The following is a 22482-nucleotide window of genomic DNA, read 5'->3' on the forward strand; positions in this document are numbered from 1 at the left end:
TTCCAATATTGCTGATAATATCTAATTTTACAGTAGAGGAAACAGGGTCAGGGTTGGTAAGTCTCCTGTTTGAGATTGTCCAGCTTATACCATGGCAGAGTCACGTTTAGATCCAGTCTGCCTGACATCAGAGCCCTTCTCTGGGAATTACTAAACGTGAAGTTCCTGGTCCTTTACTGCCCATGCTGAGATTCCAGCAGAAACATAGTAGCACTCTGATAAAAAAAACATAGGAACAAATTGAGATAATAGAATATTTGCATATCCAGTGGATCACACCAGTGAGTTAAAAAGTAAGGAGAAAATAAACTCAATTCCAGCCTGCATCTAAAATCCCTAACACCTTTCGGATCAAAGTGTGTTAACCCCACAAGCTCTGATGTCCCACTTCAAAAATCCTCTTCTCGCCCCTGTAGTACTAGGGACAGGGCAGAGTTTATTGTGCAGTTCCTTTGCTCCAGCAGTCCCCGGTGCAGCGACAGTGTCTATTCCTTAATGCTCATCTTCTAGTATTCAGAATTAACTAATTAGTGTGCCTAGCACCAGTGCTGTTACTGCCAGGTTAGGGACGAGAAAGAATCCATTCCCATCCCAGCTAGCTCCGTAGTGGAATTTCTTTTCTACTGTTGGAAACTAAAGTTGGCAACTGAAACCTTATGAAGATCCAGGTGACATTATGCAAAGTCATATAAGGAAAATTACCTCCTCTGCTGCCTTGCAGGGTAACTTTGAAAAAAAAAAGGTCTTTTCTCCTCTCAGAGCTGGGAGCTTCACCTGGACTGCAAAGTTAAGCATGTTGCGTATACGCCTCGGAGACTGCTCTGCAACTGAGTGAGACCCTGAACTACCAGCGCTAAGAGCAAACACCTATTGCTGCTGTTTTTATTTCAAACGTTAGTTTTTCCTTCCAGCTCCTTTCCAACACCCTTATCTAACCAATTCAGGTCAAAAGGACCTCTTTTCTTTACCAAGACACTTGCTTTTCCTATCACTGATTTGGTTCACAACTCCTGGAAGAAAAGACCCTGCATTTTGGCACTTTGTGTGAGAGGCCAGTACACCTTGCCCTGGGCAAAGGTTAGCGAAGGCACTTACCCTGGGAGAAACGGGTGATGGGAGGATGATGGAATCTTTGGGATTAAACTCCAGAAGGGGACAGAACTGCAAAGGAAAGTGTTCAAGAACTCACTTTTTCCTTTAATCGAAGATCTCTTCGCAGCAGGTAATGATTCAAAATAATAATAATGATAATAATAAGGGGCCCATGCTCTTTCTCACCATCGCTCGTTCCCCAGGCCAGATGATGCCACAAATACTAACATTTCAAAGAATGTGGCTACTACAACTGGTCACAGGAATTGAGAAAAGCGGACGCAAAGAACACCAACTTGCAGCTTGCTTCCGGGATTCTGTCCCTAGCTTTGGGGGACCCACCTCGCCCACTCTTAGAAGTCGGGGTGGGGCAGAGGGGCGGAGTCAGGCCTGAGGGGTGGGACGGGTTGTCCCGCCCTCGGAGGCTGGGCTGGCGCTGGCAGGCGTCTCCGCAGCACTGCGGGCCCTCTCCCACACTGAGCCTAGCCCGGTGGGTAAGTGGATTGCATTCCCGAGCTTAGGGTAGAGAGCAGGTGGCACAACATGGAGCGGGCGCCAGCGTTCCTGAGCGCGGCCGAGGTGCAGGAGCACCTCCGCAGCTCCAGCCTCCTCATCCCGCCTCTGGAAGCGGCACTGGCCAACTTCTCCAGCGGCCCCGACGGAGGGGTGATGCAGCCGGTGCGCACCGTGGTGCCAGTGGCCAAACACAGGGGGTGAGTGCGCGCCCTGTTGCCAAGGGCCATTCGGGGGTGAAAGGGGGAGCGGAGGAGAGGGCGGTGAGTGAAGAAGGCAGGAGTCAAAGGCAGGAAAAACTGGAAAAGAGGAAGAGGAGGGAGCGCTAAAGAGAGGCTTGGGATAAAGAGAGAGCTGGCTTAATCACTGCTAATTAGCCACTTAATTGTGCACTACCTACTGTGCCAAGTAGGTGCTTTACAGGTGTCACCCCATTTAATTCAGCACATTTCTCCCAATAGGTGGGTACCGATTAGCCACCTGCAGGTGGAATCAGACCCAGAGAAGTTACTTGACGTCCCCAAGCTGACTGAGCTCACAGTGGCAGAACTGGAATGATTTTTGGATCCAGAGCCACACTCTGGAAGGCAAAGGCATAGGAATGGGCAGATGGGGACAGTGCCTGTGGGACAGTGATGATGGAATAGTGGAGTTAGAGAAGATTTAATAGGAGACCTCAGCACTGATGGGAAGGTTTGAAGCTGCTACCTCCCTCTCTTCCCTTTGTAGCTTCCTGGGGGTCATGCCAGCCTACAGCGCAGCAGAGGATGCTCTGACCACTAAGCTGGTCACCTTCTACGAGGGACACAGCACCACTTCCACAGTCCCCTCCCATCAGGCTACGGTGCTACTCTTTGAACCAAGCAATGGATCCCTGCTTGCGGTGAGCAACTCCCTATACTGGGGGTGGGTAGGGATGAGGAGGTCTGGGGGAGTGGAGCGACCGGGAGTTCGCATGCCCTCTATATCTGTGTATCCACGACTGTGAGGCTTATCTGTGACCATCTCCCAATTTTCCGTGTGTGGGACTGCCTGAAGGTGACCTCGGCATCAGAGCCCACAGCAGTGGCAGGAGTGCTGCAGTGTGGGAATAACACTATTATTTCCTTCTTGCGTGTCTTCTTGTCATAGATTCACATGCCCGTGATAACAGAGATTGGCCCAACTTGACACAGGAGGAAACCAGTGCTTAATGGGCACCTGTCGACATGGAAAAAAAGGGCCATTCTATAGTTTGTGGGAGTCTTTCCTAAGGTGTATCCAGTGGCCTGTAGCTGGAGCTTGCATCCGCTGTTATTGTTGTTGTTAAGGTGACAGAGACTGTTCCACACTTCAAATGTGCTAACCCTCTTGAAATTTAAAATCACATTATAAGATAAGTAATATGCACCATTATCCACATTTCACAGATGTGGAAACTGAGGTACAGGGCAATAATGCCAACTATCCAGATATTTGTACCTAATAAGGATGAAGGTAACTGTAAGAAGTTCATGTATAATGCATATTATTTCGTTTAAATGTGCATGTACATCAAAAAATGCACCAAAATGTTATCTTTTAATTTCATTTCCTACCAGCTTCATAACATCGCTGAGCTTCATGCATGCTCAGGCTGTGTCCAAGGCTGTAACCTCTAGTGCCTTTTAAATTGTCACTTATTGAGCCCTTATCAGCCAGGGCGGAAATATAATTGATCATGACAAATTCATCCGTGGAAATTTTTGTTGTTTCCCCTTCCCAGTTTCTGATGAGGTCTCTGAGACCGATTCTCGGAGCCACTTTACTTGAGCTGATTACTGAAAGACCCAAGAATCACTCCTACGCCGTCTACTGTGGAATTCATGCTGATAAATCTTATGATCTATGTTCTGCAAACTGGCTGTTAGACCCTACTTATTATTCTCCTTGAATTTCTGGCTCTGTAAGGAATCTATCTGGCACTCCTCTGAACAGAGAATCTAGCCCTTCCCAATCTGTACTCATCCAATTTAGGTGCCATCCTAACTACCTACCAACAGTGGTTCCCCCAGGACAGTAGGACCTGGACCTTTGAAACTCAACCATAGGACTTTAGATCTTTGCTCAGTCTGCTCAGTAGCTATGTGTTATAGTTCCTCACCTGTAAAGTGAGAATAATGTCTGCCTTCTAAGGTCAGCAAGGGTGGGTAACTTATTATCAGACTACAGTGCAAAGGATGGTTATTAATATTAGCCATGCATAATACTTAGATTTTACTGTAACAGAATCACCTAGGAAGCTTATAAAAATAAGCTTCCCCTAAAGATGCAAATTTAGTTGTTCTAAGGGTGTTGTCTTAGTGTCTATTTCTTCACAAGCTCCCCACATGGGTACAGTTGAGAACCACGAATGTGATCTTTCATGACCCTTCTCCAAATGTCAGTGGCAGTTATATTCCACAACATCCTTATTTGGGTATTTTGAGATTCCTAGAGCTCAATTATTGGCCAGTTTGAGGGCGTCCCATAAGCTGGATGCATCCATGTGGACCTGTGTGTTTGATACTCACACCAAGCCTCTTAATTATTAGGAATATTTTGTTTCTACAGATAAGGAAATCAGTTCTGAGAGACGAAAATGTTCAAAATTATGTCTCAGGAATGGAGGAAATTGCTATGAATCTGACTCCATGGTCAAGTCTTTTTTGTAGGATTCTGTAAAAAGTTTCCAGAGCTGCTTTTCCAGAACCACCTCATCAGTTTATGTGGTGGACAGGGATGCCCTTGCTGACTGCCTCTCCTTCTCTCCAAGGTCATGGATGGAAATGTCATAACTGCGAAGAGAACAGCTGCTGTGTCTGCCATTGCCACCAAGGTAAGAGGAGCGGTTTGCTGTGCTGTCAAGATGAGCTGGTGAGTCGGGTTGGGGCATCTCAGTCTCGAGAGAATAAGGGAGAAGTGAGGACCGTGTTCTGGTTTTCCTGTGGACATAGCTGGGACTGCACATGCCAAGTATAAGATGTCAGGTGGACACAATGGCCAGTGGAATTATTAGCTGTCATTTGCTATACAGGACCAGATTTAAAGCACGTTGCCTCTATCATTCCTTATCTTCCAATCAAAATTAGTATCTCCATCTGCTGAGCTTAGAGATTGTGGCTCGGAGAGATGGTGTGACGTTTCCAGGGTTGTACAGCTTATGCATGATGGAATCTAAAATAATTTAAATCGTGACCTGTCTGATTCCTGGGACTGTGTTTCTACCTTTGTATTAAACAACTCCTGATTGCTCCATGGGTCAGAACCAGTACTGCACAAGAGACACCGGGTGGACAGACACTTCTGAGGCAGATTGACTTGCTTACCCAGCGTGTGCTGACAGTGTTACTGTGTCAGGTGCTCTTCTAACTACTAAGGCTACAGCAGTGAGCAAGACAGTGACACACACAAGGAAGGTGGACAAAAGACATGTTTAAAGAGTGAAACTGTATGTCACATAATGCAATGTAATTAATTTAAAAAAAGAGTGAAACCATGACTTTCTTTAAAAAAAAACTTTTAAGCTCAAGAGTGTTAATAATCATAACCAAGCTGTTAATATATTTAATAATTATGTAATTATTAAGAAGTAATAGTGTGGGCCTGGTGCAATAGCCTAGTGGCTAAAGTCCTCATCTTACATGCATCAGGATCCCATATGGGTGCCAGTTCTAATCCTGGCAGTCCCACTTCCCATCCATCTCCCCGTTTGTGGCCTGGGAAAGCAAGACCTTGGGACCCTGTACCTGTGTGGGAGAAACTCCGGGCTCCTAGCTTTGGATTGGCTCAGCTCCAGCCATTGTGGCCACTCCAACTGTTGCAGCCACTTGGGGGAGTGAATTAGCATATGGAAGATCTTCCTGTCTGTCTCCTCCTCCTCTCTATATATCTGCCATTCCAATTAGAGTAAATAAATCTTAAAAGAAGAAGAAGTAACAATTTTTAGATTTTGCTATAAGTAAAATGCACAAAACCACATTGGATGCTAGAAAGATGATTATAAAGCAGCATGGAGAGGTATTGGGAGCGGGGGTGGGATGCATTTAACATTACCCAGGCAAGGTCTTGCTAAGAAAGCGAACCCTGCAAACACATAGAGGCCATGCCAGGCAAGGGGAACAGCCAGTGCTGGGAGTGATGATGCTTCTAAGCAGTGCTGAAACACTCTACCAGAAAGGTGATATTTTTAGGGTCTGAGGAAGAGAAGGATTAGAAAATGTTGTGTGTGAAAATGACTAGAATCTGGAATCCTTCATGTTGAAGGAATATAAGCTCTTAGGCTGCTGCTTTTCCTGAGCATAAAATTGTAGTGTGTCATGGAGTGGTTGGAGGGGAGGGTTGAGACGGCACAGACCAGGTGTTCAGATGGAATGTCAAGGTTTGCTAGATACACGAGGGTAGGAATAACCCAATAATTGTAGATATGGGAGTAGACTACCATACCCAGCTAAGTGAGCTGGTTTTTAATCTATGGAAACTGAATTAGAAGATAAAAATAAACAAAAGACTCTTTGAGAAGTGTTACTGGTGACTTATGATCAAATGATTCTTACATTGCCTTACATTGCAGAGAGTGTTAATTTCTTTCAAAATAATTCTCATTGTCTGGATTTGGAGTTTTGTGAATAAAGCAGAACAGGTGTTATTATTGGCCTCATCTTGTGCAGACTACAGTTCCCTGAAATCAGCTAAGCAGGTACCTGAAATTGCTGACAGCTGGATCTAGGAAACTAGTTTTTTTTTTTTTTTTTAAATGTCCATAGTCAATTCTGATGACAAACTAGGTTTGGGAATGCACTCTGGTGGACCCAGCCCTCAGGGTTACTGAGTAGGCCTTGTTGAATTAAGAAACACCTGCACTCCCAGATAAATTTAGAAACAAAATTTAAATTTAGGCTGAAAAGTTTAGGCTGAAACTTCCCAGCTTTATTCTTAAGGGCTCTTGTGGGCTATCTCATTAAGAAAGAATCTATGTCTTTATTTTTTGGTCTTGCTGAAAATTTTCTTGTTTACCGGGTCTCTTTCATTTAAGGCTTTGGGGTAAAAAGTATAGGACACTCTGGTGTCTGATGGGCACAGTAACTTCTGTGTGTTTGGGTTGTACATAACTTTAGTTAAGCGCTTTGGCGTGCTTTACTAAGGTGACAGAATTTATCAGAATTTATCCCTGACATGCAATTATTCAATAAATATTGAGCGTCTCCCAGGTGCCAGGCTCTGTGCCCAGCAAGGGACAAAAGACTGAACAAATTCAAATATAGCTTCTGCCATCATGGTACCCAGGATGCATCTTGGGACAAAGAATATTAATCCAATGATTACATTGAACTACTACCCTGAGAAGTGCTGTGGGAGCATCAGATGGGTGGATCTATAAAATTCAGGAAGATTTTTGAGCTCACATTTGAAGAGTAATAATTCCTCAAGAGAAGTAGAGAGGAAAGTATTCCAGAAGAGGGAAGAATCTGCAAAGACAGGGGCGTAGACATTGGCAGAGGCATCTGGGGTCTCAAAGACAGAAAATGCTCAAGGAATGTGACCTGAGGAGGATGGAGAGATGGAGAGATCCTGTAAGCCTTGGTAAACGCAAAAGAAAATGTATTTAATTTGTTTAAATAAGAAACCCTGGTGTATTCACATACAAGTTCTTATTTAACTGCAAGCTAATGAGGGGGAAATGAAATGCCACTAATTCTGATGTGATTTAATAAGTCTTTTCTTAAACTATTTAAGGAAAAAAAAAAGATGTCAATGGTAACATTATTGCCAAAGCAACCAATTTTCAAGTAAGGTAACCAAGGAGAGTTTCAGATTTACTTTCCAAAGTTTAAGATCACTTTTACAGAATCCTGTGACAATTTCTGAAGAACAAATACATTTCCAGGAATAGATTCATATTAACTGAGAACAGAAAAAAAAAATGGTAGCAGTTAAGGAAATATTATTCTCTTTTATCAAGAGCATAAAATGGTGGATCTTTTGGATATTTTCATTTTGAATATCATATTCTTTGAACTGTATTTTATGGTGCAGAATAGCACTGCTCTTTCTGTGGTTGGAGTGATTTGAATCTGCAAATATTGCTGAAACTCTCTTTTGTTACTAATTAATCATACAGAAAACTTCCCACTTTTAAAGTTACATGGCAGAATATCAATGAATAGCATCATGAGGAAGCGTAGACACAAAGAGCTCAAATATTATGAAATAGACAAAAAGCAACAAAATGTTCTGTGGAAGGCAATCTTCTTTCCTCTTTAGCAGTAGTTCTAAACTGAAGAGGATTTTACTACCTGCCCCTGAAATGCTCAACCATGTTTGGAGACAATCTTGGTGGCCACAACTAGGAGAGAGGGAGGAACAACAGGTATCTCTAAGCAACAGAGCCCAGAGATGCCAGCCAGCCCCTCTGCCTCTCAGGGCGGCACATTCCCTAACAAGGAAGGAGCCAACCCATAGTTCAGTGGTGGCGAGGTTAGGAAGCCCAGCTTTGTATTTGTAGGTCATAATGTGTATGTATAATTCTATACAAAAGACTATGTATGATAAATACGTAATAGGTATGTATAATCCTATGCAACTAGATTGCCTCTGTCTTTGTTGGGGCTTACAGCTTAGGACAAGAAAATAAATCTGTAAACAAATGAATACATGGGAAGTCAGAGTTGACGCCTGATGTAACTTGCTGACTGCTGACCTCAAATATAGACACACATCTACTCTTGGGGGGTACCTTAGTTGTCCGCTCTACAGGAACAGAGAAGTTATGCAATGATCCACAAAGAGTGTATCAATTCTTTTGGTTTTTGCACCAAAATAAGTTGATTTTAAGAATATATATATATATAAATTATTATTATTATTTGTATATTCAAAAGGCAGAGTGATAGCAAAGGAGAGCCCACAAGCTCTTTGAGAGAGGTGAAAATAGGACATATGTCACCTGAAATTCAAACTCTAATTTTCACTTTGTCTGTTAGTGTCTCCTTTGACTGTGTCCACCTCTTTTTCTCTCAAATAGTTCTTGAAGCCCCCTAGCAGTGAAGTGCTGTGCATCCTCGGGGCTGGAGTCCAGGCCTACAGCCATTATGAGATCTTCATGGAGCAGTTCTCCTTTAAGGAGGTAAGGCCTGGGGCAGGGAGAAGAGGGAAAAGAACAGCAATGAACTCTGTACTGCTTTACTGGACCATTGGTTATTCAGAAAATTAGGTGGAGAGTCTGAGTATGATCTTTCTTGGAAAGACTTCCCCCTAAGCCCAGGTGGAGGTAGAGAGCCAAAGAACAGTCAGATCACCTCTTTTCAGGTTCCCAGTCCACGGGGCATGTGCCAAGGGCTTCCTCCAGGTCTCCCACATGGGTGCAGGGTCCCAAGGCTATGCGCCATCCTCCACTACTTTCCCAGGCCACAAGCAGGGAGCTGAATGGGAAGTGGAACAGCCAGGACAGGAACTGGGGCTTCACTTGATGGTGGAAGATTAACTAGCTGAGCCATCACATCACCCTGAGAGCGTCTTCAGTCTCTATTTTCAGTTGACGGTTCTCCACCTTGGACTCATCCCTTGAAACCTGTTGATTTGTAGGTCCACAGCTCTTGATAAACTTGGTGACACGTATCAGCCCCTAGCATCTTCCAGAATTGTAATTATAGCCACCATTCTTGGCCTTTTCACTGGGTTTATCATTGACCTACTCTTTACAAACCTATACAGTTGTTAGAAATCAAGTTATTTTATGTGGGGCTCTGCCAAAAAAATCATCGTTTTTATGAATCTCGTACCTGCTACATCATGTCACAAGGACTTCATAAGTATGAATCTGATATTCATCTCGCCCGGTTGTCATTTCCATTTTTACTGACATGATAAGCAATCAGAGGCAGCTGCAGAAAGTTTAAGAAAAATTGGTACAGTTAAATACAACAATCACAATGCATAGACTTCAAGATCTTTTGCACTCCCAACTTTTTATTCTATTTTTCAATAAACATTTAATTAATTTATTTATTTTTATTGGAAAGTCAGATATACAGAGAGAAGAAAAGACAGAGAGAAAGATCTGTACACTGGTTTACTCCCCAAGTGGCTGCAACAGCCAGAACTGAACCAGTCTGAAGCCAGGAGTCAAGAGCTTCTTCTGGGTCTCCCACATGGGTACAGGGTCCCAAGGCTTTGGGCTATCCTCCACTGCTTTTCTAGGCCACAAGAAAGGAACTGAATGGGAAGTAGAGCAGCTAGGACACTAAGAGGCGCCCTGTGGGGTCCTGGTGGATGCAAGGTGAGGACTTTAGCCTCTAGGCTACTGCACTGGGCCCCTTCCATGCACTTTTTGAAGTGTCCTCACTTAATTTCGGGAACAGTAAGTGACAAAAGCAAAGATTGATTCCCTGCATGCCTGGCTCCAGTCCTCAAACTGAAAAGTAACTGTCGAGCTCTTGAAACTGTGTGTCCAGGGCTAGAACTGAAGAACTTCTACTCTTCTTTTTCATAGTAAGAGAAAGTGGTAGGAAGATCTCAGTTGGAGTCTATTCAAACGCCTGGTGTCTATGCAGATCAACACAGTATCTTTGATCCATTCTTCCTAGGAAATGATTTCAAGAACCACTAACCCCCATCCCAGAGTGATTCAACTTTCCCTTAGCATACCAGGTCTCAGTGGAACCAGAGAACCCAAACTAAGGCACTGATGTCCCTCTTGTTGTTCCCCAATGAAGGTGAGGATATGGAACCGCACTAAAGAAAATGCAGAGAAGTTTGTAGACACAGTGCAAGGGGAGGTACGGCTCTGCTCCTCGGTCCAGGAGGCTGTGACAGGTGCTGATGTGATCATCACTGTCACCATGGCAACAGAGCCCATTTTGTTTGGCAAATGGGTGAAGCCAGGAGCCCACATCAATGGTAAGTGCAGTGACTCTCCATGAGCCGTAGGTGAGTGGTGACCAGCTCCCTCCCCAGATGGCACTCAGGAGCTCAGCTGCAAAGGCTGGTTCACTCACTATGCAGCATAACCAAGACTTTTAAGGATCTTGAAAGAAGATTAGCCCTGAGGGGGGAAAAAATATTTGCTTCAAAAATCTAAAACAAAATTAGACATGAAACTAGCAAAAAAAAAAAGTATCCTATAAAAGGTAACACTATGGCAAATAATTAAGCATAGTTCAGTTAACACATGAAACATTCTATTTTTATGAAGTACTGTTGTGATGTTTTAGTCCATGTAGATATATGTTGCATAATGTTCAAATAATGGTAAGCATATCTCTCCAAACATTTGCCATTTTTTAGTAATTTAGGGGGGAAGAATTTCCACTGTTCTATGGCATTGAAGGGTGACTATAAAAAATAATAATGCATTGTATGTTTCAGAAAAGCTAGGAGAAAGGATTTTGAATGTTTTCACACCTCAGATAATAAATGTAATGAAGTTAAAACACAAAGGTCAAATTAATCACTTGAATTTTCTCAAAGTTTTTATTTACATTCATTCTATTTGAAAGAGATGGGTGAAAAGAGATGTTCCATCCACTGATTCACTCCCCCAGATGCTAACAACAGCCGAGAGCCTGGAGCCACATCTAGTTCTTCCTCTTGAGTACAATGACCCAAGTCTTTAGGCATCCTCATTTGCTGCCTCCCTTTGTGTACATTAACATCAAGCTGGATTGGATGCAGGGGACCTGGGACAGTGATAAGAGATTCAAGCATCTGACCAGCAGGTGTACCATTATATTAAACAACCCTCTCCTCTAATCATTTTTTTGGGGGGATCAGGACTATAAAACTTTCCAATGGGCTGGCATTGTGGTGTAGCCAGTGAAGCCACCACCTCTAGCACAGACATCCCATTATAGTTCATATCCTGGGACTCCACTTCCAATCCAGCCCCCTGCTAATGACCTGGGAAAGCAGTGAATGATTGCCCAGATGTTTGGCCCCTGCCATCCACATGGGAGTGCCAAATGAAGTTTCTGGCTCCTGGCTTTGGCCTGCCCCATCCCTGGCCATTGTAGTGCCATCTGAGGAATGAACAACAGATGGAAGATGGATTTCTCTTGTTCTCTCCCTCTCTCACTATAACCCTGTCTTAAAAAAAACAAAAACACAAAACAAAAACCCACTTAAAAAAATACAACACTAAAGACATTTCATGTGACATGTGGATGCTTTTTAAGATGTATGATGGGTTGGAAATCAGAGACAAGATTCTAAACATTGGAGTACCTTGTACCTCTGAAGCTCTAGGAGTTATAGCAATAGATATTGTTTATCAAATACTATTGAACTACTGGGTACAGCATCTTGTATATATTGTCTTGTAATCTTTACAACAAGCTTATAAGGTGAAAACTATACCCATTTCACAGGTGAGTAAACAAAGGCATGCAGAGATTAAGTAATTTACCCCAAGTCACAAGTTCTTAGAGGCAGCAGTGGAGTTTAAAGTGAAGCACTCAACTCTCAGATGCCATGTTCTCCAATAATCCTTGATATTATCTTCCAATTCTGGAGAGCAGAACAGGCAAAGATAAAGGATTTAAAGTCAGTATCAGAGGGCAGGCGTTGAGACACAACACTTAACATCCACTTGGGACACCCACTTCCAATACTGGAGTGCTTGAATTTGAGTCCCCACTGAACTCCCAATCCATCTTCCTGTTAATATGCACCCTAGGAGGCAGTAGGTAATTGCTGAAGTCCTTGGGTTCCTGCTACCCATGTGGCAGATTCTGGTTTCCTGGTTTCAGTCTGGCCCAGGGTAAATAAATAAAACTTAGATATTTATGTGCCATATTTTGGTTACAGGTACATGATGTGAACTCAGAAGTTAACTCTACATACATGGACAGATGAGTAGGCAAGAGCCCAATAAAATAACACTCATGTACTAACATCTGCTGAATCACTACCACATACCAGGCACAGGTCCAGAAGCTGAGATGCCGCAATAAACTGTGTACTCAAGGTCACTGATTTCCAGGCGATTACATCCTAGCAGAGGAAGATAAACAACAAATAAACACACACTAGATGGATATTTCTGACTAAAGATGAGACTTTAGAAGAAGTAAGGCACTATGTAAGACAGTCTGATAGTAGAAGGCAGAGTTATAAGGAAAGAGAAAGATCTGTCTCACTTCCCAAAGGGTTACAAGGGGCGAAGCTGGACCACTCTGACATCAGTTTCTTCTGGGTCTCCCACATGGTTGCAGGATCCCAAAGCCTTGAGTCCACCTCCATTGCCTTCCCAGGCCATTAGCAGGGAGCTTGATTGTAAGTGGAACAGCTGGGACTGAAACCAGCACTCATATGGGATGCTGGCCCCACAGGTAGAAGCCTATCTTACTACACCACAGCACTGATTCCTTTTTATGGGCTTTAAACTGCTTGCTGTTCTCTCCCAGCTTCTGTGATTTAGGAATGAGGAGTGAGAGATCCAGGTCCTAGCTTAGGCTCCTGGGGATGAAATCAGGTGCTGTACAGGCTGCAGTCTCATTTAGTGCTCCAGGTCCAGCTTCACCCACTGTGGAAGAATGAGCTGCTTACATCATAGGATGGAGGCCCTGTTTCCCAGGAGCTTCCCTCGGCTCCTGGGAACCTCCCACATTCTTCATCTTGTGGACACTTCTCCCTCTAAGCCTCCCTTAGGCCATGCCCGTCTCATAGTTTGAATCTCTCTCTGGGAAGAACTGGCTTGATTTTGAGGCAAGGCTTTCTACGACAGCTCCCTGGCCTAGGAACAAAACTGGTTTATATGTCCCCAGAGGGATCAGAAAAAGCCTAAAGTCGAGTGTTGCAAGAAGACAAGAGGACAACACCGACTGCAGAGTTTACTTAGTTTGCAGATCAAACTGAGAGGCAGGTGCAATTCCACTGTTCTCCTGCCTTTGCCCTCACAGTACACATCAACCAGTCCTCCAACCCCCCACTCCATCTCACTGCTAGTGAAGCAAGGCCGGAGCCCAGGCTGAGTCAGACCCTGCCGTTGCTGCCTGGTCTCCCTCCAGCTGCCTGAGTGGCCTCACCCAATCCTTTGAGTGGTGACTGTATGAGGGAAACAATGCAGTGCAGAGGGTTGGACTGAGAAACTGAGGTTTCCCCCCACCCCAATGGCTAATGATTATTTACAAGCTTCATTAGTTAAGGCTTTTGTTCACTAGAACTCCCCACACAAAATTTACCTTGAAGCTGGATGTTTTTACATCACTGTTTGAAAATCAGAAAGAGAACAGAAGAGGGACTAAATCGACAAAATTGGAATGTCGTGCAGGAAGGCATGCCAGTGCTGCTTAATATCTATCCAAGGCTTTATAGCTGTTTTCAAAGACTCACTCCCCGGATCTAGCCAGCATGTGTTCGGTTTGGACCATGGAGTGTGGTAGAAATCCAGAAGTAACACATGCCAGTATATTTCCTACTGTTTCTTCTTCTTCTTTTTAATACAAAAGAAACATTGGGATATCCATTCACAGCGGACATGCACTCACACATGGCAACAATTAGCTGGGACTGAACAATGGCGGTCCCCTTGTAAAGGTCCGCTTTCTTCTGTGCACCTCCTCACTCCTAACAATGCTCCAGCCAGTGGCTCTGGCCAACTTGGCTTCTCTTCCTTGCTTGCCTGGCTCTGCAGGCATTCTGTTGCAGCCGTCCCAGTGCCAGAAGGCCTGACATGCCGCATTCATCGCTCTGCTCCCGGGCTCCTCGGATTAGAGCGAGGTCAGGAAGGAGCCAGGTTTCTTCATACTGGGGTTTTACTGGCAACTTTGACGCCAGGCTCTTTAATCAGGAGTTGAGAGAAAAGTGGTCCGGAGGTGAGGAATGGGAATGACTGAAGAGAGAGCAAGCAGACAGAAGATGAGGAAGGTGGGGTGTGGATAAAGCCCCGATTCTCTCTAGAAGTTTTGCTAAGGAAGTTGTTGCCCTGGGAAAGACGTGAAAGCCAGAGTGTTCTCACTGATGTGATGCAAAAAAGTGTGAGGAAATGGAATTAAATGGGTTTTTTTTTTTTGGTACGCAGATTTTTTTAAATCCCTGCACTTCTTTTTCCATAATAAGGCATTTTCCATGACTTTTTTGGAGATGATTTATATGATTGAGTTCAATTTTCTTTTAATCAAAATACATTTACCTTTTAAAAAAATTGTTCTTTATCTGCAAACAAATTTATTTTTAGAGATCCTCAGTAATGGGTTATCACAATTTCTTTTTTCTTTGTGTTTGTGTGTGTGTCCGCACACATGCATGCACACACAGAGGATGGCTTAGCTCCTTGGGCATCTCCATTTCTTTCTTTTTTTTTTTAAGATTTACTTATTTTTATCAGAAAGGCAGATTTATATAGATAAAAGGGGATACAAAGATCCTGTGTCTGCTGGTTCACTCCCCAAATGGCTACATCAGCTGGAGCTACACTGATCCATAGCCAGGAAACTCTTTCAGGTCTCCCACACAGGTGCAGGGTCCCAAGGCTTTGGGCCATCCTCCACTGCCTTCCTAGGCTATAAGCAGGGAGCTGTTTGGGAAGTGAGGCAGCCAGGACACAAACTGGCACCCACATGGATCCTGGCACATGCAAGGCAAGGATTTAGCCACCAGTGCTGTCGAACTGGGCCTTGTTACAGCAGTTTCAAAGGAAAGAACTTCATTCTTCATCTTAGTTATTTTCCAATACACAGAAATTTTTATCTTTTAATTCCACTTTCCATGAACATTTTGAAGTGCTCTGATAACCTTGATGAGAATCTTCACTTCTGTGTTTCAATTTACACCTGATAAATGGAACTCAAACATTGAAGCATACTTGTGAGAACTATAAATAGTTCAAGCTAAACATCCCTCAGAGAGAAAGCACCCAATAAATGAATGCCAAGTCAGCTCAGATCTTTTAGGAATGAGAGAGGGCACAGAATGGATGAGACAATAAATAGCAAGTCTAATTCTTAATAAATATTCAGTCTTATTGATTAGAAGGGGCTTGGCCTGGGGACAGATGAGGAGTGCTTCAAATCTGGATCTCCCCATTGGTTCTCCCTCCTGTCCCCAAGGAGCCCTTCAGTTTCCCCTTCAGTGCTCAGAGTCTGTTTCGCTGTCCCATAGCCATCGGCGCCAGCAGGCCTGACTGGAGAGAACTGGACGATGAGCTCATGAAGCAGGCAGTGCTGTATGTGGATTCCCAGGAGGCTGCCCTGAAGGAGTCCGGCGATGTCCTCTTGTCTGGGGTGAGCTCCCTCTCACCTGTTGGGGTGTCATGAACTTCCCCTTTGCTTGGCCTGCCCCAGGCCTTGGTCACCAGACTGCTACATGAGGAAGAAACTATCTTACAACCCATTCCAGAAGAATGGCCATTATGGTCATAGCATGTGCCTTCCTGTCCTCTCAGCTTGGTGAGAGAAGCTTGGCAGATTTTTCTACTGGGCTAGTCACTAGGATAGTTGGATTTGGGCCAATCCAAAAACCTGCCCAGTATGGTTGGCACAGTAAGACTCTGGCCACCTCCTGGCTGCCTTTTTCTCTAATGAAATAAGCATATATGTGTTCAGATTAGAAACTGCATGTTCCTCATGGATGGACATAGAAGTGGCAAGGCAGCCTTTTAGGCACAGACTCGGGTCTCCTGGTTCATGCTATCACAAACACTGATGCTACTCAGAGAGGACTCTGGGGGCTAGTGGCGTGATATCATTCACTTCACAATTTATCCTTTTACGATTGCATTTGGGGACAACCTGTGCTGGCTGCAGAGGTGAATCCTGACTTTACCTTCATGCCTGGGTCAGTGTGTGTTTGTCTTGCAGGCTGAGATCTTCGCTGAGCTAGGAGAAGTGGTGAAGGGAGTAAAACCAGCCCACTGTGAGAAGACCACGGTGTTCAAGTCATTGGGTAAGAACCATCGCTCCCAGGACCCAAAGCCAACTAGAGCGGAGGAAGGTTTGCCTTTGGGGGAAAAAGAGATGAGTCATCAGGCCCTGTAGTTAAATCATCCATCCTTCCTTCTGGTCAATTATTCACATATCTTAGCATAGCAATTAAGCCCTTGAACCCTGGAATTGTGCAGTCCTGGGTTGGAATCCCTTCTCTCTACCAGACTGCATGTGTGTCCCTGGACAATGACCTGACCTCTGTGAATGAACCAGTTTCCTAACCACCTGTTACCTTGAGTTGTTTGGACAACCAAGATACAAATGCAAAATTATGTGTCAGCAGATCAGGTTTGTATCAAAATGAAATTCAGAAATACTGTCCTTCAAAGGTAGAGGGCAAAAAATAAAGGTAATAAAAGCAGGGAACAGGAGTGGTGGCACTGGGTGAGTTAGCCCACCATCCAAGTCAGAACGCTGGTTCAAGTTTGCCCAGTTGCACTTCTGATTCAGCTTCCTGTAATGGACCTTGGAGGCAGCAGACGATGGCTCAAGTACTTGGGGCCCTACTACCCATTTGGAAGACCTGGATGGAGCTTCTGGCTCCTGGTTTCTGTCTGGCCCAGCTCTAGTCATTGTAGCCATTTGAGAAGTGAACCAGTGAGAAGATACCAGTCTTTCTCCCCTACCTTTCAAGTAGATGAAATAAACAAACATGTGGCAAAGAGGTGAAAAGAAGTTTAAGGGAAATGTCAGAGATCCAGCCTGCATGAAATTCAGCAGGAAATACGATCTGAGACAACTTCATTCTCTTCTTCCCTACCTTCCCACTTGCTGCTTCAAGGGGGTTTCAGTAGGACATTCCGTTCCACCTGAGCTGAAGTGGTTAGAAGTCCAGCAAAGGGTGGGCTCCCAGTGGCCTGCCTGCCCCTTGACTCAGCTTTCTCATTTTCCTAGATTTAAGGAGACAGAAGCGCATGGAAACAGGTTGTAGTCATTGCTACACCTAAAAATGTTGAGGTACTCCTATATTTGTTGGCCAATAGCTGCTACCCTGAGCACCTGGCAAGTGCGTTCTCTCTCTCTCCCCAGACTCTCCACGCTTCACAGCTAAGAAAACTGAAAGATCTGACATGAACATTGATAGTGTTATGCCACTTCATTCCACCCCCAGCAATCATACCTTGCAGGCTGTTAAATATTTTAAGGTTGCTCATGCACTGGAACACAGAAATAAGCAAAGGCAGGGTGAACTTTGCCCAGGGTCTGGCTCGGAAGCATTACCCTGATCCAGTTCTGTCTGAATGTTTCAGAGTTCACACCAGATCAGATATCATCCAACCCATCTGGTCCATGAAATCCCCAGTTTCTAATTCTGTGGCTATTTCAGCAACGTGATATTATTTCAAAACTTCTATAATCTGTATTGTTGCTCAATTTAAATTTCTACAGGTGCCTTGTAAATAGGCCAGTGGAACACACATTGCTTCTGAAATCTGCCCTCCCCTTTTGAGCAGTTTTTCTTCTCATCTTTGGAAATTGGGACATCCTTTCATTTAGCAGATGCATGTGAAGCACCATTGGGTATCTACACTGGGTGCAAAGGTGAAGGTCCATCTCCCAACCTATAGTTCGAGTATCCCTTATCCCCAAAACCTTAAGGCCAAAAGTATTTCAGATTTTGGAATATTTGCACCAGGTTATCTCTAGTCTAAAATCTGAGATCTGAAATGCTCTGAAACCCAAAACTCCTGGAGTATATCAGCATTCAAAAAGTTTCAGACTTCAGAGCATTTTGTGTCCAGAATTTCCACAGGAGGGACACTTGTACTAAGACAAAAGGAAAGATGTTAAAGAAAGTAAATTTTGAACTGGGTCAGGAGGTCATGAAACTTTCAGTAGTTGAACAGTAAGTATTTTAGGCTTTATAGTCATATAATCTATATTACAATTACTCAGTTCTGCCCAAATAGTGCAGAAGTGGCTTCATGTTTGCCCTGCTCCAAGTATCCAGCTGGGTTCCAATAAAACTTCATTTTGGAAACTGATGTTTGAATTTCAGATAATTTCCATTCATTTTTAAAAATCACTTGAAAATGTAAACTCCATTTCTAGCTCAAAGGTCATGCAAAAATAGGTGTTGAGCTGGCTTTTGCCATCATGCTGTAGTTTGCCAACCCCTGGCCAAGTCTAAACCTTACTTCCTTTAGCAGCCTTGAAAGAAACACCATTTTCTGAATGGGTTTCTCTTGTTTCATAGCATAATCCCTTTGCTGACCTTCCAAGACTGACCTTTGCTGACCTTCCAAGACTGAGCTTACTCTTAAGTACCAATCCCCTATTATCCTATGGGCACTAACAACAAAAATAACATATCTGAAAACTTCCAGTCTTGGGACCTGGGTTGTTTCAGGGAGAAATTGTACTGATAAATTGTGCTGTCAACGGTATTTCTGTCCTTTCCAGGAATGGCAGTGGAAGACATGGTTGCAGCCAAACTAGTGTATGACTCCTGGTCATCTGCTAAGTAAAGCAAAGAACTCTGTGTCGTGGCGCATGTACTGCAGCTCAAGGGATGTTGCCATTTGGTAATCTCATCATTTCTAGATCAAATGGGGGAGTCCAGGCCCCAGTGAATTCTAATGTTGTGCTTATGTCTAACCCTAAATACTGAAATCCTCCTCTTTGTTTGTGGCTGGAGAACAAAACTGAGTAACCATCCCTCCAGTTATAACATCTCTTTTCCTTGTTCTTCACTACCCTTGGTACTTCCCTGTAATAAAGTGTTTTTCTGATTCTGTAGTGCTTGCTCCACTAACTTCTGTTCTTTGTGGCTAGGGCTTGGCGTGATGGATATTTTAAACTTTTTTTTTAATGGAGGTACAGCTTACATGCCATAAGATCACCATTTCAGAGAATAATTCAGTGGTTTTTAGTGCATGCACCGAATTACAACTACCATCATTCTCCAATTCTGGAACATTTTCATTACCCAAAAAGGAACCTGATGTTCATTAACAATCATTATCCATTAATCCCTTATCTCAATCCCTGGAAACCACTAAACTACTTCCTACAACTATAGATTTGTCTGTTCTGGACCTTTCTTATATATGGAATGATACATTATATAGGCTTCCTAAAATATAAAGGAACAAGCCTCTATATGGGTCAGGTCCTCTTGGGTCACAAGTGGTAGAGATCACAACCCAAACCACCGTAAGATGAATGAATAAATGAATGAGAGATTGAGTGAGGAGTGGAATATGTTGGCACTTGTAATCAACCAGTACCCAGGTACCAGGTTTCAGCTGTAGTTGTGTCCGGGGGTGTCAAGTGTCATCAGGACCCAGCATTATTCCTCCTTCCCCTGGGTTCTGGTTTCTTTAGCTTTGGATTCATTATCAAGCAGATTCTCCCCTGCTGAAGCAGGACACATGCCAGCAGTCCCTGAACTATATATCCTGCTTTCTTTAACACCTCACATAAATATGCTTTATCCACAGTTAGAAGACTCACTGAATCACCTAGGTCATGTACCCATTCCTGAGCCTGACACCACAGCTGAAAGGAATGGAATACTGCTTGCTCTTCTCAGACATGTGCCTGCCACTAAACCATTGTGTTGTCCAGGGGTGGGGATGGGGAGGATTTGATGTTATCCAGGCTTAGTTCACATGCCCATCCTTGAAGTGAGGAGTAGAATCAAGGAGTCTTTTACCCTCAAGAGGGAAGACAAAATCTACAAACGACCACTAGGAAATCTGTCTTGCAAACGCCAGCAGGACTTCCAGCCTCTACCTTCTCAATATACAGATGGGAAATCTGAGTTGCAAAGATGCTGTTTTCTGAATCATTGGTAGAATTACATTGTCTTGTCCTTCCAGGAGACCCTGTCCAAATTTGGCACCTACTTCACCCCAGACTGGCCACCAAATAAATCAGTAGCAAAATAAGACATGTTAGTTTGCTTTATTTTCCTATTCATACTCCTCCTGGCAGGGCCTGTCCATGTTCCAGTTGGCTTAGCCAAAAACATGAGTTTGTCTGGCAATCTAGACAGGGACCTTTGTGTTGAAATAAAGTACTCACCTGGGGTGAGCCTTTGCCCTAGCTCTTAAGTCTCTGATAAGAAGGCCCTTAGCCTACGTTGTAGTGCCTGGGTTTAACCAGATTCCAGCTTCTAATTCCAGCTTCCTGGCAGTGCAGACCTAGGGAGGTGGTGACGATGGATCAAGTGGTTATTGCCATCTACAGGACAGATCTGGATTGAGTTTCTAGCTCCTGGCTTCCACTCTGGCCATTTAGATTTGCTGGATAGGAACTCTGTTAAATAAAAAGCAAAAAAGAAGAGGAAAAAAAATACCACATGATCTAATTGTGCACACAACATGAGAGTTTCTGAAGATATGTGTAGAAAAGAGTGTATGATGAGGGAAATGTTCATTGATTAATTTCTTCCTTTGTTCTGTCCACAAATGCCCCTGTCCTAAAATTGTGTTAGTCTGCTAAGATACAACTGTAAAGAAGTAGGCTTCAACCACTTGAAGAACACACAGTCCAGATGGGAAGAGTGAATATGCTAATTACACTACATTTTCAGGAACAGGGTGTCTGCAGGAAATAGATGACACAGACAGCATGATTGAAGAGAACTTAATGAAGATTAGAAAATAGCACCCTGAGACTAGTAACAGTAGGAAGCTGCTGCCACTGCTAAGCTTGAAAGCACAGCACATGGATGATAGCAACTACAGAAGCTGTAGCAGTGGCTGCCAGACAGCAGCTGAGGGAAGGCAGGTATTTTCCCACAAGAAAGAATCCACAAGAGTAAGGGAGCTCAGTGATGTGACTGAGCCAACCATCTGAGGGACGGAGTGAGGGAGAGGTGTAAAATAGCAAGAGAGGAGATCTGGAGGGGCAAACAGAAGACAACCTGAATAGCTGGAAAGACTTCTCCATCCAAACTACTGGTATAAAGAAGGGGTGAGTCTTAATGATACTTAAAAGATGCTCTCTTGACAGAGAAGAGGAATAGCACCCACCAAAACCAAAGGCAAATGTGGAGAACATTCCAGTAAAATAACAATGGAAGACTAAATCAATTAACAACCCATTGCTAAAATGACAGGACCAAATTACATCTCATCCAAATTAACCCTTAATGTAAACGGCTTAAACTCATCAATCAAATGTCATAGAGTATTAGACTGGATTAAAAAAAAACAAAACCCATCTATTTATTGCCTAAATTTTCTTTTGGGCCCTTTTTGTTGCCACTTAATTTGAAAGATTTAAAATTGTAGAACATGTATAAACTTTTTTATAGCATTATATAAGCCTTTATAACATTATAAAAGCCTTTTTTATAACAATGCTGTCTGATGAAAGTGCTATCTCTTCAGTGTTATGAAGTTGGGACAACTTTTACTTATTAATTCTGTAAATTTGAAGAGGCCTAGAAGAACATAAAAGTGTCTGATGGGACCCACAGGGACCTCCTATAACAGTAAATATCTCCCCTCCAAGGGGTTAAGTTACATAGTCAGGCTTATTTCTCCCAAGTTAACTGATTATTCTCTCCTTGTTATGTAACTTGAAGTGGGAAATGGTACCTCATCAGAAAGATTCTGGGGATTATATGGAGGGGCCAGTCCTGACACCTACAATAATGAGATAAAACAGAAGCAGTGTAGACGATCCTGAATGCTTGCTATCGGCCCAGCTGCTTTTGTGCACGTTGCTCAAGACAAATACAACTTTGAGTTGATCCCAGACCAATTAACCAGAGTATCTGTAAATATAATTATCTCCCAATGCAACACATTTAGTCAATGAGTTACAAGCTTTCTGAATTCATCCATTTGGGGAAACCTGGGCCAATTATGCATCACATTTGAGCCCTTGGATCCTCCCTGAACTTACTTCTTTAGTGCCTCTTGGAGCCCACAAAAGTGTGCCAAAGATAAACAGCTGTTTCTATCTTATATACACAATCACTAGTAAATTCCAATGAGGTAAG

General features: G+C 43.5%; 1 protein-coding gene across 1 annotated transcript; it reads left to right on the plus strand.

The window, feature by feature from the left end:
- Nucleotides 1–1627: 1627 nt before the first annotated feature.
- Nucleotides 1628–19259, plus strand: CRYM (crystallin mu). Its single transcript, XM_040973907.1, has 8 exons — nucleotides 1628–1805; nucleotides 2335–2488; nucleotides 4379–4441; nucleotides 8627–8728; nucleotides 10317–10500; nucleotides 15700–15821; nucleotides 16398–16482; nucleotides 18927–19259. The coding sequence occupies exons 1-8, from the start codon at nucleotides 1636–1638 to the stop codon at nucleotides 18989–18991; spliced, it is 945 nt and encodes a 314-aa protein (XP_040829841.1). The 5' UTR covers nucleotides 1628–1635; the 3' UTR covers nucleotides 18992–19259.
- Nucleotides 19260–22482: the final 3223 nt, after the last annotated feature.

The sequence above is a fragment of the Ochotona curzoniae genome, unplaced genomic scaffold, assembly GCF_017591425.1.
Source record: "Ochotona curzoniae isolate NIBS_2020 unplaced genomic scaffold, NIBS_Ocur_1.0 contig_2321, whole genome shotgun sequence".
In the NCBI taxonomy this organism is placed as follows: Eukaryota; Metazoa; Chordata; class Mammalia; order Lagomorpha; family Ochotonidae; genus Ochotona; species Ochotona curzoniae.